General features: G+C 43.8%; 1 protein-coding gene across 3 annotated transcripts in view; it reads left to right on the forward strand.

The window, feature by feature from the left end:
• The first annotated feature begins 527 nt into the window (after window positions 1-527).
• The window catches only part of nr1h4 (nuclear receptor subfamily 1, group H, member 4), a 117,271-nt gene continuing 101,756 nt past the window's right edge, over window positions 528-16,042 (forward strand). Inside the window, exons 1-3 of one of the 3 annotated variants that reach the window (XM_087997002.1) lie at window positions 530-683; window positions 11,923-12,023; window positions 12,898-13,008. In XM_087997002.1, coding sequence (XP_087853128.1) covers window positions 12,915-13,008 — 94 coding nt within the window. In that variant the 5' untranslated portion in view covers window positions 530-683; window positions 11,923-12,023; window positions 12,898-12,914. Of the gene's footprint in view, window positions 684-11,922; window positions 12,024-12,897; window positions 13,009-13,344; window positions 15,810-16,042 lie in introns of those variants that run through there. The other 2 variants (XM_043708719.2, XM_043708721.2) reach the window with 2 other exon arrangements.

Raw genomic sequence — 16,042 nt, forward strand, 5'->3', positions numbered from 1 at the left:
CATCTGTGGAGATCCCTCCTTATCTTTGTACTCATTTCCTCACCAACAGATGATAACATTCTATTAACCTTCCTAATTACTTGCTGAATCTGCATACCAGCTAGTTCAGCACTCTAATCTATGCTTTATGTGGAATGTGTTTAAATTGTCACAAGACCCATTGGTTTCATTAGTGTATACATTCTTGTCTAGTAAATTGCTCATCATTTAATTAACAAAGCTATATCTATCTGAGCTCTTTGTTTTAGTTGCTTGTCTCACATCACACATTCATCGCTATTGATTAGGATTTATGTTCTATTTCCTGCCTTTTCCTTAAATACGTCATCCCTTCCATATCTCTCCATTTTCATGTCCAAATCACAGCCCATTAAACATTATCAGTTGTCAGTATGGTCTTTAATTTATCAATGTCACAAGCTGGTCATGGACAAGGCATGTTTCTGAGAGTATTATGCAAACTGGTTAATGAATAATCCCCATACTCGCACTTTCATCCTGACCCATGAGTACTTTGCAAAAGAGGTTTTGATGAGTCCAGGGTGAGGAGGCCATACAATGTCAATTTGAAACTGATAGAGGATCAACAACAAGCATATTCTCTCCTGATCATCAACTGAAATCCAGGTTTCATTCAAAACAGTGGGGTGTACGGTCCAGTTAGTAACAGTGAATTCCAATGTGTAAGTATCTGTTGCTTAAAAATGCGTATCAACCTGGAGCTTTGCTTTTGCAAAGTAGCTAGGAGCCATTCCTTCTGGATGGACAGTCTGTCAGGAACACTTCTGTTCAAAGTTTGATTCTTCTACAATTAATTTAACAACAAAAGGGGTTGAAGACGTCAATCAGTATAAAAGCCTTCAGCAGCATCCCATTTCTGATTTTGATAAATTGAAGTTTTGATGGTGAATGTTTGTATATCATGAGCATTTTGTGTATTTTATAAAATGCAGTTTGATGTTTGTGAAATAATTTAGGCTAATAATTGTTTACTGGAGATTGAGAGATTGGCAGAGCTTGTATGAGTTTGAATTATTTTTACAAGTGCTGGAAGCAGCGACCGCCTCAGCTCTGAAATCATCTGAAATAGATGTTTTCACATTTACATTGAGCTTGTGGTGCAGCCCTCAAGAACAATGTTGGAAAATTTTGCATTTCTTAACTGTGCTCCCTCACTGCTATTATCATGCAATAACTCATGAAGAAATTTGGCATTATGAAATCAAAATGATGGGTTCTATTTCTAATAATGTCAAGGCATTTACTTTTGATGTATGTCATCAACAAAACAAGTAAAAGAGGAACTCAGAGAAATCTCTTCACACTGAGGAGAGGGGGAATGCACTGCAACAATTGTTGAAAACAAAACAGAGCGCACAACCATTTTAAAAGGGAATTAGATCTAAAAGAGGAAGATTAATCAAAAGACCTGCATTCCCCACACACTTTTCATATCCTTGCAATGTCCCAAAGTACGTCACAGTTAATAAAATATCTTTGAAATATTGCTGGAATGTAAGACTGCAGAGGGAAGTTTCTTTTAACTTTCTCATTGTCCCAACTGCCATAAGAGTAAAATAAAGAAACAAGGTTTATTATGACATAGAGAATCTATACACTTACTGACACATCATGAGACAATTTCCAATGCATTCGGGCATGACTTGCAGTTGTACCTGTCTGTTTCCTATTAATAATCCAGGAACATTACAATACAGATGGAGGCCATTCGCTCAATTATGTCTGTGTTAGGTCTTTGATGGAACCATCCAATTTAGTCCAACACTCCAACTTGCTTCCTAGAATCCTTCTAAACTCATCACCTTCAGATGCATGCCCCATTACCTTTGGACGTCCTTATGGTATTTGATTTCACCACCAATTCAGCTCGTCCTGAATCCTAACAACCCTCGTTGGGAAGGGATTTCTCTTCAATCCAGTCTGGATAAGGGTGGTGGGAAGGATAAAGTCGCTGACTGTAGTTTAAATGGAGAAAGACTGCAGAAAGTTGCAGAACAGAGGGATTCGGAAGTCTTTGTACACAAACCACAAAAAACTAGCATCCAACGTTAGTTGGTAATAAGCAACAATGGAATGGAATGTTGGCCCGTATATTGGATTGGAATATGAGAACAGAGGTTTTGTTGAAATTATACAAAGCACTAGTCAGACAACACCAGAAATTCTGTGAACAGTTTTGATCATTTTAGCAAAGGGAATACACTCCAGCATTGGAGACAATCCAGAGAAGGTTCACTTGGCTGATCCCAGGTATGGAGATACTCTCTTATGAGGAGAGGTTGAGTTGTTTGGGCCTGTACTCACTGGAATGTAGAAGCGTCAGAGTCGACCTTATTGAATCACACGAGTTTCTTTGAGGACTTGGCAGGAGAGATGTGGAAAGGTTGTTTCCCCTTTTTGGGAGAGTTTAGCACCAGGGGCCATCATCTCAGAATAGGGGGTCGCTTATTTAAGACAGAGATGAGGAGGGATTTCTTTCCTCAGCAGGGAGTAAATCTGTGGAATTCTTCAATGGAGAGGGCTGTTGAGGGCAGAGATGGACAGATTTTTAATCCATAAGGGAATCAAGACATTTGGGGATCAAGACATATGGGGATAAAGTAGGCAAATGGAGATAAACCAAAAAAAGGGATCAGGTATGATCTAACTGAGTGGCTGAATAGTTTATTTCTGCTCTTAAATCATATGGACACTTGGCTTGTGGTACGTGTAGTGTGTTTGCCATGTAAGCTGCTGGAACATGCTATGGGTCTAATGTTTGATGGAGCAAAGAGCTGTACTGTTCATGTGTGTCCTGTGCCTCTCACTGTGATGAGCGACCTTACAATGATGTCACAGAACTGCATTCTACTGGGTATAAATAGCAGAGTGTGGGTGGAGTTAAGATAGAAAAAAGTATATGCAGATAATAGTCTTTCATAAAGTGGCAATAAGATTAGAGCTTGATCTATCACTCATTACCGTGTGTTCTGTAATAATCTGCAATAAATACAATTAGTTACATATGAGCATATGAATTAGCAGCAGCCTCAGGGCTGCTCCACCATTTAATTAAATCACGGCTGACTTGATTGCGTTGTCAAATCCATGTTCCTGCCTTCCCCTGATAACTTTTCACTCTCCACTTAATAAGAATCTGTTTACATCCACCTTAAAAATATTCAAAGACTCCTGCATTTTCTCAGGAAGTGCGTTGGAAAGAGTCACAACCCTCTGCACCTGCACTATTGGAACATAACATGCAATTCTGGTTTCCTTCCTATCAGAAAGATGTTGTAAAACTTGAAAGGGTTCAGAAAAGATTTATATGGATGTTGCCAAGATTGGAAAGTTTGATCTATAGGAAGAGGATGAATAGGCTGGGGCTGTTTTTCCCGGAGAGTCAGAGGCTGAGGGGTGACCTTATAGAGGTTTATACAATCATGAAGGACAGGGATAGGATAAATAGACAAGGTCTTTTCCCTGGGGTGGGGGAGCCCAGAACTAGACGGCATAGCTTTAGGGTGAGAGGGGAAAGATATAAAAGGGACCTAAGGGGCAACCTTTTCAATCAGAGGGTGGTGCGTGTATGGAATGAGCTGCCAAAGGAAGTGGTGAAGGCTGGAACAACTGCAACATTTAAAAGGCATCTGGATGGGTATATGAATAGGAAGGTTTGGAGGGATATGGGCTAAGTGCTGGCAAATGGGACGAGATTGGGTTAGGATATCTAGTTGGCATGGACGAGTTGGACCAAAGGGTCTGTTTCTGAGCTGTACATCTCTATAACTCTGAGAGAAAAGACTTTGCTTTATCTGTTTTAAATGAGTGACCCCTGACATTCAAAAAAAAGGACCCTAGTTCTAGATTCTCCCAGAAGAGGAAGCATCTCTCCACATCCACCCGGGCAAGTCCCCACAGGAACGCTTACATTCCAATCAAGTCACCTTTCACTCTTCCAAAATCCAACAGATGAAGAAATGACCTGTCCAAACATTCTTCATAAGGCAACCCTTTCATTGATGTTACTCATAAAGAAGCCTCAGTCTGAAAAATGTCCTTGACTTTGTCTTCTTTTTGACAATCTGTCTTGAATACAAACTCTCAGATATGGACATAAGATATGATTCACAAACGCCCTTCAGGGAAGGAAACTACCATCCTTACCTGGACTGGCCTACATGTGACTCTCGACCCAGTTAAGAGTCAATGTGGTTGACTCTTAACTGCCCTCTGGGTAATTAGGGATGGGCAATTAGTGCTGCCCTAGCCAGCGACACCCTTATCCCGTGAACAAATGAAACAAAAATGTGACAAAAGGCAGAAAAGACTTACCAGGATGTCACTGGGAATGAGTTATAGGGAGAGGCTGGATAGGCTGGGACATTTTTCATTTGAGTGGAGGAGGTTCAGGGGTAACCTTGTCAAGATTTATAAAATCATGAGGGGCATTGAAAAGGTGAATAGCAAAGGTCTTTTCCCTGGGGTGGGGGTGATCAAAACTACAGGGCATATTCTTAAAGTGAGAGGAGAAAGTTTAAAAGGGACCTGAGGGGCAACATTTCCACACAGAGGGAGTTCGTATGTGGAATGAACTGCCAGAAGAAGAGGTAGATGCAGGTAGTTATCAGACAGTTGGTTCGGTCCATGAATAGGAAAGGTTCAGGGGGATATGGGCCAAATGCAGGCAAATGGGGCTGGTTAGTTTGGGAAACTTGGTAGGCATGGAAGAGTTGGACCGAAGGGTCTGTTTCCATGCTGAGTGACTCTATGATTCTATGAATTTTCTCTGTCTCTCCCCTCTCTCTCTCACATGTGTGAAATTGCACTGTTAACCAAAGGGACAGACAGCCTCTAAGTAAGGACAGTGTAAGTGAATGCTCTGAAAACAAGCTAAGAGCCACAATCTGCAACCTATGGTGCTGTGTGTCTCTGATGTATCCTGTGTGCCTGTGCACATAAAGGGAGCTGGCAGGAGCAGTGAAATGGATGATGTCCTGATCCCTGAGGAACCGAGCTGGTGGGAGAGTTGGTTTAAGAGCAGCTGTGGTGATGTAGTGGAGTTGGTCAGGGTTTTCCAGTGTTAGTGTGTGTGTGTGTATGTGTGTTTACACGCTCGTGCATGTGGAGGCTCAAGAACAATGGTGTCCATGTGCTCTATACACCATTGGATGATGATCAGACCAAGCAAGGGACGCTCAGGTACCTGCTCCAACCTCATGTTTTGTGCCATTCTAGTTTCTCGGCACAGGAGAAGAGAATCAGCTTATAAATGAGAGGAATGAGGCTCACAATGAGATACAAACACGTGGAAAATAGGCAAACAGATTCTGAAATTGCCATTTAAACACGAAAGGTGAAAATCGCGAAGCTTCTTCTTGATGTTGTGATTCTGATTTCCTGCTTTTCCAAATTTCTCATCGGTCCCCACACTACTGCACAGAGACTGTCAGTCTCTCTGACTTACTGTGTAATTTATCATAGAGTGGGGGAGAGAGGGCGAGAGAGAGAGGGAAGGAGTTTGGGGGATTGAAAAAGAGAGGGAGAGAGAGAGTGGGAGAGTGAGGGGGTGAGAGGGGGAGAGAGATGGGGAGACCGGGAAAGGGGAGGACAGAGAGGGATAGAGAGTGGGAGAAAGAGGGAGAGAGAGAAAGAGAGAGAGAAATGGAGAGAGGGAAAGAGAGAGAGGGAGGGAGAGAGAGGGAAAAAGAGAAACAAAGAGAGAGGAAGAGAAATGGAGAGGGGCAGAGGGAGAGAGGGGAAAAGAGATAGGGCAGAAAGGGAAAGGAGGGATGTGAGGGAAAGAATGTGAGTAAGAAAGAGAGAGAGAGAGAGAGAAGGAGAAGGAGAATTTTTGTTATGTGTCTTGATGCCCACATCTAAGAGTTTGGGCTCAAGAGAGATTGGTCAAGGAGATGAAAAGTCTTCAGGCTTGGGATGAGCAATAAACATTGGCTCAGCGAGCGTCGCCCATGTCCCACGAGTGAACGAAGGGAAAGGAACAGTCTGTTCCACTCATACTTTCATTTCCTGCCCTTCATTCTCTTTCTCTCATTCTCCCTTTATGTCTCTTCTTGTGGGTCTTTCTCTCTCCTTTCTCCCTTCCTTCCTCTTTATTTTTCTCTGTCCCTATTGGATTAATAAAAATGTTTCTGCCCCACACTCCGGTCTGTGGCTGGATAGGAATCTCCAATAAGCAGCTTATCAGTGGCACTAACACCATACACTGCATTGTCAGCCTCTGTTATCAGCGATAGAGGACGGAATCTAATCTCGCCCTCTTGTTAAATGGCTTCCTTTCTGTGATAACTGTGATGAAGCATACTGCTTTGGATTTGCACTGTGCCAGTGTGACTGTATAATAACACCCAATCCAGGCATGGATAGGTGGCGTAGACTCCCAGATAAAACCGATAACCCACCTTATTGATTAATGCTGTTGAACAAGGGCAGAGCGAGCTCCTGCTCAGCAGCAGCATGATAAAGATAAGCAGAGATAGAGATAATTAAATGTTTAGAGCTATAGTGCTCAGGCAATTAAATTGGTGCAGTGGTAATATCACTGAGCTGGCAATACACCGACCAGCTTCTAATGTCCTGAGATCAAATCCCACTCGAAATCTGAAGCCAATGAAATTTGGAACGTGAAGCTAACCTCACAGCAACTGAATGATTACTGGTCTTGAGGAAGGGTCACTGCACCCAAAATGTTAACTGAGATTTCTCTCCATAGATGCTGCCAGACTTGCGGAGCTTTTCCAGTGCTTGCTGTTCTTGTTTGTGACTGACTACTGACAATCAGTACGGAAAAAAATGAATTTGGTTTCACAAATATTCTTTCGGGAAGGCCATCTGCCCTCCTTACCTGGTCTGGCCTACATGTAACTCAAAGCCCACTGATCCTTAACTGCCCTCTGGGCAAGAAATGGGGGCCCAAACAACGATGTTCAAATCCCACGTAGTGAATTTTTTAGGAAGTTCTGAGTGAGATCTTTAGCTCATGAAGCTGAAAGTGAAGGGATTGGTTGTGGAGGGTGAGTACATTGGGGATGTGGCTCAGTGTAGGATGGTCTCCCACAGGAGGTGAAATAGTTTTGAGTCAAGTCTGCAGCATCCTCTGTGCACCCTCACCCTGTGGGTCTAATGCCTCACCATCCTCTGGTTCGGACGCTGAGTACAACAAAGGCAATCGAAGGATAGAGTAGCCATGAGGGTATGAATTGCCTCCTCCTGTTCCTGTGGGCCCAACTCCAAGTGACAGCACATTCTGTCTCTGGAGTTTGTGTCCTAAAACACTCTCAGTGCCCTCCGCCCAGGGTGAATCTGTTGACAGAGCAGCATTTAATCAGATAGGAGTTTGGGAGATAAATCCACTTCTGACCCAGTTAAGTCTGGGACGGGAAGGCTTGAGTCCTTTAAAGGGGTAATTAATCCTCATTTGATGGCCTGCTTCCAGCTGCTCTCCTGCTGGGGTCTCACTATGGAGGGACCACAAAAGGCTAACACTGTTGACTCCTTTGTCAGTAATTCAGAGGGATTGGATGTTGGGAATGGGGCGTTGGGGCTGGGAGAGTGGGGGAGCTTGCTGACATTGTGGTTAAACCTGCTCCGGCCTGTGAACCACAGCCCAGGTCCACCCCGCCATCGCCATCACCCACCTGGAGCTTAGACCTCTTGGTGACCCCAGGCCTCTGGTAGCGGTCAGCTCTCTCCTGGTAGTGACCCACACAGTGGCAGACGTGGGCAGAATAACCTGTCACTACCCAATTAAATACCTGATTAAGAGGGGCAATTATTTGGAGAGAGATGGTGTGCAGGGTGATGAGGAAATGGCATGAGATTGGCACTCGCTATTAGAAGCGGTGCTCGCACAATGGGCCGAATGGCCTCTTGTTTCCGCGATGAGCTCCCAGTTCAGCAGGTTTTCCTGACCAGAGCTGCCATGGAGAATTGACTGGAGACTCACCTCAACATCTATATTAAGTACTGCCACTTGCCTCTGGTTTGACCCGAAAAGCAGAATTCTTGAAGATCATAAAAACATAAAGCGTTGGAGAAACTCAGTGGGTCGAGTTCATGTTTTGAGTCCGATGACTGTTCTTCAGGACAAGAGGAGGATGTTGGAAAATGATGGCTTTGATGTAGTTGGCTAAGGTGGAGGAGGAGAGAGTGGAACAGATGGTGGAACAGACAACAAAAGACAAGGACAGTACTAACGGTGACAAAGGAATGGCTGAGCTGTAAATAGTTGTTCATTGGTACCAGAGAAACAAGCATTCTCTGAGAAAGTAACATATAAAGCACACACAGATCACAGAATCATTAGACCATAAGATATAGGAGCAGAGTTAGGCCATTCAGTCCATCGAGTCTGGTCCACCATTCAATCATTGAGTCATAGAGCCATAGAGATGTACAGCACAGACCCTTCGGTCCAACTTGTCCATACTGACCAGATATCCCAACCTCACCTAGTGCCATTTGCCAGCACCCGCCCATATCCCTCTAAACCCTTCCTATTCATATACCCATCCAGATGCCTTTTAAATGTTGTAATTGTACCAGCCTCCACCACTTCCTGTGGCAGCTCATTCCATACATACACCACCCTCTGTGGAAAACGTTGCCCCTTAGGTCCCTTTTAAAACTTTCCCCTCATCCTAAACCTAAGCCCTCTAGTTCCGGACTCCCTCACCCCAGGGTAAAAACTTTGTCTATTTATCCTATCCATGCCCCTCATGATTTTATAAACCTCTAAAAGGTCACCCCTCAGCCTCCAACGCTCCAGGGAAAACAGCCCCAGCCTATTCAGCCTCTCCCTATAGCTCAAACCCTCCAACCCTGGCAACATCCTTGTAAATCTTTTCTGAATCCTTTCAAGTTTCATAACATCTTTCCGATAGGAAGGAAACCAGAATTGCATGCAATATTCCAACAGTGGCCTAACCACATGGCTGATATGTTTCTCAATCCCATTTTCATACCTCTCCCATAATTTGATGCCCTTACTAATCAAGAACCTATCCATCTCTTTCTTAAATGCACTCAATAACTTGGTCTTCACAGATTCACCATCTTCTGGCAATTGCAGAATTGTGACTGGTGGCTGCATGGTGGCTCAGTGGTTAGCACTGCTGTCTCACAGCGCCAGGGACCCGGGTTCGATTCTGTCCTCAGGCGACTGTGTGTGGAGTTTGCATGTTCTCCCCGTGTCTGCATGGGTTGCCTCTGGGTGCTCTGGTTTCCTCCCACAGTTAAAGATGTGGAGGTTAGGTGAATTGACTGTGAAATGGAGGGTTACAGGGATAGGGTTGGGAGCTGGGTTAGGAGGGTTGGTGTGGACCTGATGGGCCAAATGGCCTGCTTCCACACTGTAGAGATTATATGAGAAGGAAGCTTAACATCCCATTATGGATGCCCTGGCTCTTCACACAAGTGTCATCACCTTCAGCCTTTATCCCATTCCCTTACACACTATTTCTATTCAAATACTCCAAGGCCCCTCTGAATGCCTCAGTTGAATATGCCTGCATCACATTTCCAGGCCGTGCATTCCAGTTCCTAATGACTCACTGGGAGGGAGTGTTCATAGAATCTCTATAGTGTAGAAACAGGCCATTCAGCCCAACACGTCCACACTGACCCTCCGAAGAGCAACCCATTCCACTATCCTATTACTCTACATTTACCCCTGACTAATGCACCTAACCTACACATCCCTGAACACAATGGGCAATTTAGCACGGCCAATCCAACCTAACCTGCACATCTTTGGACTGTGGCAGGAAACCAGAGCACCCAGAGGAAGCTCACACAGACACGGGGAGAATGTGCAAACTCCACACTGGCACTGTGAGGCAGCAGTGCTAACTGAGTCACCGTGCCACCCGATTTGCTTTGTTCCCATTTTCCAGCATCCGCAGTTCTTTTGTTTTATTTTAACCTTAAACATATTTGGTATAAAATCAATCAGTTCCCAGCTCCACACCTCATTTCCTGTTTCTGGAATGCTGTCACCATAATAAACTAACAGAGCAAAACTCACATTCCCTAATCGGGAATTGAACCCAGGCTGCAGCGGTGAGAGCACTGAATCCTAACCACGAGACGACTAGGGAATGTTTTTTCTCACATTTGCTCAGCATTTTAAAACAATACCCTCTGTTCCTTTAATCGCCATACCAGCTTCTCCCTATTGACTCTGTTCAGCTGATTCATGAGTTTGAAAACCTCAACCATTCATGTTTTCATCTCATGTTCCAGAGATGTTAGGCGGCAATACTCAAATCTATCCAGCGATAGGGACAGGCCTTTTGATGGTCACACAGAACCGTTAGATGTCAGTGATAAGCAGTTGCAGAACGATAGATAATTAGAGAAAAAGACAGAGGCTGGGGGTCTGTTTCCAGATTAAATTCAGAACAGGTCCCAGAGACCTTGGGGTGCAGGTTCATAGTTTCTTGAAAGTGGAGTCACAGATAGATAGGATAGTGAAGAAGGCGTTTGATATGCTTTCCTTTATTGTTCAGAACATTGAGTGCTGGAGTTGGGAGGTCATGTTGCAGCTGTACAGGACATTGAAAATTTGTGTGCAATTCTGGTCTCTCTCCTACCGGAAGGATTGTGTGAAACTTGAAAGGGTTCAGAAATGATTAACAATGATGTTGCCAGGGTTGGAGGATTTGAACTATAGGGAGAGGCTAAATTGGCTGGGGCTGTTTTCCCTGGAGCGTCGAAGACTGAGGGGTGACCTTATAGACGCTTATAAAATCATGAGGGACATGGGGTAAATTGACAAAGTCTTTTCCCTGGGGTCCAGAACTAGAGGGCATAGGTTTAGGGGAAAGATATAAAAGGGTCCTAAGGGCTGTGGCATTCACACGAAGAGTGGTGCGTGTATTGTGGTCTTCGAGTTTTGGACTCCTCTGGCAAAAAGACCTTCCTGATGAAGGGCTTATGCCCAAAACATCGACTCTCCTGCTTCTCAGATGCTACCTGACCTGCTGTGCTTTTCCAGCACCACATTTTATGACTATGGAAAAGACCTTTTCTTTTTATCCTAACCACGCCCCTCATGATTTTATAAATCTCTACAAAGTCACCCCTCAGTCTCCGCACTCCAGGGATAATAGCGCCTGCCTCTCCCTATAACTCAAACCCTCCAAGCTCTGCACCATCCTTGTAAATCTTTTCTGCACTCTGAAGTTTGACGACATCTTTTCTGTAGAGAGGTGACCCCCCCCCAGAATAGTATGCAGTATTCCAAAGTTGGTCTCACCAAAGTCTATGATAGCATAACATTGGTGGTTTTCTCTGGGATTATAGCAACAGGTAACTTTTAAATCCTGGAACAAAGGTTAAAATTCTGCGTGCTACAAAAGTATTGCAGCTGTTACTGATACCTTACTTGGTACCAAAATTCAATCATCGTGACTGAAAGTTATTATTTTTTCCACAGTAGTTTTAAAATTTCTGTCATTATATTCCCAGTAAAATATTATGTGATGTTCTCAGTTTTCAGAAAAAAGCAGCTTGTTTTATGAAGAATAGGCAGAGCTGAATTGCTGTTTGTTATTGGTTAAATCTGATAGATGTGATGAGCAAGGTGAAACAAAATCATATCATTTTTAGGAAGCCTTAGTGATATTGAGTGAATGTACCAGTAAAATATTTATCTGCTAATGTATTCAAGTTTAGCTAATCCACTTGCTGATTTATGGACCAAAAAGGTGACACCAGAAAACTGAGTTTGATTTGATATCACTGCATGCTAGAAAAAACATACCTATATAAACAGAGACCTCTTTGCCTTGGAGCTGAGAGGTTAGAGGGGGGACCTGACAGAGGTGTATATTTGATTTGGTTTGATTTATCATTGTCAAATGTCCCTAATTACAGTGAAACGTTTTGTTTTGCATACAGAACAGCAGATCACACCATACAAAGACACAAAGATCATGGAGTGATTGAACAGAGTGAGGAATACAGAATTACAGCTGCAAAGAAGTTGTACAAAAAGCAAGGTCAACATTAGATTTGAATTTTGAAAAGTCCATTCAGCAGTCTAATAACAGCAGGGAAGAAAGTGTTCTTGAATCTGTTGGCATGTGTGTTTAAGCTTTTGTATCTTCTGCCTAATGGAAGAGGTTGGAAGAGATTATAACTGGGATGGGAGGGGTCTTTGATGATATATGATGATGATGATATACAAAGTGGAAAGCAGCTATTCCCCTTCGTAAAGGGTTAATAACAAGGGGCGTAATTTTAAGGTGAAAGAGATTTAGAGGGATTGTGAGGAAACCAATTGGAGAAAGGTACTTAATAGATCGTGAAGCCTCATACCTTTAAAAAGTACTTGGATGAGCTCTTGAAATGTCATAGCATTCAAGCAAGTGTGGGAAAGTGGGACTAATGTAGGTAGTCATGTATTTTTGGCAGTACAGACTTGATGGGCCGAAGGGCCTTTTCTATGCTGTATGATTCTATAAGGAATAAGTCCAAGCTTTGTGTCCTAGTTTTGACATTATTGGAAGCTTGGGGAGCATTTGATTCCCCGTTAGTTTCTTCATTGCAATGCCTTGGCAAATCAGAGTTGATTGGTCAACTATCAGCACGCCTTGCTCCTGGAGTAGAAACGTTTGTGATGGTTTGAGATTTGGCATTCATGCATGTGTCCTGGTGAATGTGAGACAGAAAGCTTCAGTAACATGTCTCTCTTTCCAACAAACTTTCTAAATGTTCCTTATACTGCAAAACTAATGCTTGCAAAACGAATGTTCTGACACCACTCGTCCTTCTCACCCCCCCAAGAGATTATGTTTTTAATCTTCCCTTAGCTTCAATTCAAGATGATGTTGATGTAACAAATCACAAGAGTTTGCAATTCTTGTCTTACAGGAGTACCTACCAGTCGTATGAAGCAGTGGGTCATGTCTGAGGCCAATATGTTGGGACACAGTCAATTTTCACCATCGGAGGGATTTTGTCTCACTGACTCCTCATTCTTTGGTAAGTTCTGAGGAAGGGTCTCCTGACCCAAAATGTTAACTCTGATTTTTCACCATAGATGTTGCCAGACCTGCTGAGCGATTCCAGCAATTTTGGTTTTTATTTTGTGATCTTACGCACTTAGTATTAGAGCCCGTTATTGAATTCAGCCTGAAGCTATGGGTGGCACGGGGCAGAAGTGGGTACTGCAGATGCTGGAGATCAGAGTCAAGATTAGCGTGGTGCTGGAAAAGCACAGCAGGTCAGGCAGCATCCGAGGAGCAGGAAAATCAATGTTTCGGGCAAAAGCCCTTCATCAGGATTCCTGACCTGCTGTGCTTTTCCAGCATCACTCTAATCATGGCAATGGGTGGCACTACCTTGTCCTTTTAGGTAGATCATGCATGGGTTTGTTATTATTATTATTACAAATCTACATCTGTGAAGGTGTTGGTGGAACTTCCTCGCTCTAAGTATGACCGCCAAACCTTCCTTCTCTACTTGGGTGTATTTACGCTCTGCATTAATCAAAGTCCTGGATCCATATGCTATTGGGTGTTCCTCACCATTGGGCCACCTTTGAGCCAATGCTACCCTGATGCCATACGGGGAGGCATCTCACCTCAACATCACATCTCCCTTGGGATCGTAGCTTGGCAACACCTTCGAGGAGAATAGCTGTTTCTTCACTTCCCTGAAAGCCATAGCTTGGCTCCGTGACCTTTTCCAAGTCTGACCCTTTTTTTTAAGTGTTTATGCTAAGGTGCCAGGATGGAGGTCAGGTTACAGGTGAACTTTCCACAATAGTTCCCCACGCCAAAGAAAGCCCAAAGCTCCAATACTGAGGTGGGAGCTGGGGCATCTTCGATCGCTCTCACTTTATCTTCCAACCCAGTTCCGTTGATTCTGTAGCCCAAGTAGGTCAGTGGGAGTGCCTGGAACACACATCTTTCCCTTCGAAGGCATGTACCCGCCTGGGAGAAATGTCTAAGGACTATGTTCCAGTTCTCTAAGTGCTCCTTTCTGGTCTTCCCTGTTACTAGCAGGTCATCCAGATAAGCGGGGCCCTTGCAAAATGTTCTCCATTGTCCACTGAAAAATTACACAAGTTGACGATACCTAAAAGGCAGTCTTGTACATCAGTACAAACCCTTATGGGTATTCATTGTGGCTTACTTCTGGGAATTGTTTTGATTGGTTCTGATTTGGATGTTGCTAAGCAATGTAACTGTTTCAACCCAGATGTGGGTGGGTTTTCCAGGTGTACATTCTCCTGGGCCTCAGCCTATGAGTTCTCTTACTCCATTTGGCTCCAGTGGGACTGTTTTACTGACTCGAGTCCACATGCCAGCAATAAGTACAGGCCCACATCCTGAAGAAAATTTTAACTCTTTGACTGATTTTGAGTTAGCAGGTGAGGACCTGGAAATGAACATTTCTGGGTTCTTACCTGCCTTAGTCTCCTTTACATCAATTATTGGTGTGCTATTTGTGTCTTCCATAGTGAAGACCGACACAAAATACCTGTTCAACGCCTTGGCTATTTCCTCATTTCCCATTATTAGAAATGGTTGACACAGCGCCAGAGACCTGGGTTCGATTTCTGCCTCAGGCGACTGACTGTGTGGAGTTTGCACATTCTCCCTGTGTCTGCGTTGGTTTCCTCCGGGTGCTCCGGTTTCCTCCCACAGTCCAAAAATGTGCAGGTTAGGTGAATTGGCCATGCTAAATTGCCCGTAGGGTTAGGTGCAGGGATAAACATAGGGGAATGGCTCTAGGTGAGTGCGTTTCGGTGGGTGGGTGTGGACTTGTTGGGCCGAAGGGCCTGTTTCCACACTGTAAGTAATCTAATCTAATGTGGGTGTAAATTAGAAACAGTGAGGGGAAAGAGTCACTGACAGGCGTAGACCATAGGCCACCAAATGATAACATCATGGTGCGGCACGTAAATAATGGATGCATGTAAATTTGGTACGGCAATCATCATGGGGGATTTTTATCTACATATTATTTGGTCAAAACAAGTCGGTCAAGGCAGCCTTGAGGAGGAGTTCATAGAATGTATCTGTCATACTTTCCTCGAACAGTTCTGTCATGGAACCAACAAGGGAGCAAGCTATCCTAGATCAGGTGCTGTGTAATGAGAGGAATAATTAATGACCTCATAGTTAGGGATCCTCTCAGAAGGAGCAATCACAGTACTTCTGAAGCCCGGGAGCTGCTTTTGGAGGGTTGATATTTCAATCGAACTCCGACCATAAAATGATGTGAGATGAGAGCATGCATTATCCCAAAACTGTACCTTTAGAAACAATGTAATTTGTGTCATTGCCAATGAGATTGTGATTGGGGTTCTATTCCCTGTGTGAAGGTGGGAATGGAATGCAATGTCTCCTAGACACCGGGACACTTCTGATGGAGAGCAATAATATTTTCCAAGCTCCCAAATGTCACTGAGTTCCTAGCATTCAGGGAGAGGCTGCGTGTGAGACATTCCTACAATCAGGCGCTTTCAACTGCCTGATGTCAGCACTTCTCTGGGGGAGTTAATGTGTAAGCTTCTGTACCCTTTAGTCTCTGATCTAATCAAACGATTAACTCAAGGAAGTCATTAAATGTAGTTTGCTGGAGGAGGCTTTTTGTCCGTCACAGCCTCCCATATGTAGGCATCGCCTTCCTCTTTATTTCGGAAGGACTTGCTTCTCAGCTGTTGATAAGGGGGTCTCTGGGATCACCCGAGATGTTTGTTCAAGGCTGTGGGCATTGAAGGAGATTTTACAGTCACATCTGCCACAGAGCTGGGAGAATGAAGACTGGGAAAGGTAGGAATAGAAACATGAATATATATGACCTGCACTAAGCACTGAGCAGTGTAAGCTGAGCCGGAAGGTAGTGATTGTTAACATGACTAACCCTTTCAACTGTATCAACTGCATTACCAGCTTTCAGAATGACTTCAGATTGATTTTGATTGCGTGGTAAATCCGTTTTCGAAACGCTTTCTTGTACAATACGTTCTCTCATGACAGATTGCCCCTTCATTGTCAATGTTTAT

Source organism: Chiloscyllium plagiosum, unplaced genomic scaffold (assembly GCF_037043375.1).
Source record: "Chiloscyllium plagiosum isolate Xiang-an unplaced genomic scaffold, Cpla_swu_hap1 HiC_scaffold_19, whole genome shotgun sequence".
Classification (NCBI taxonomy): domain Eukaryota; kingdom Metazoa; phylum Chordata; class Chondrichthyes; order Orectolobiformes; family Hemiscylliidae; genus Chiloscyllium; species Chiloscyllium plagiosum.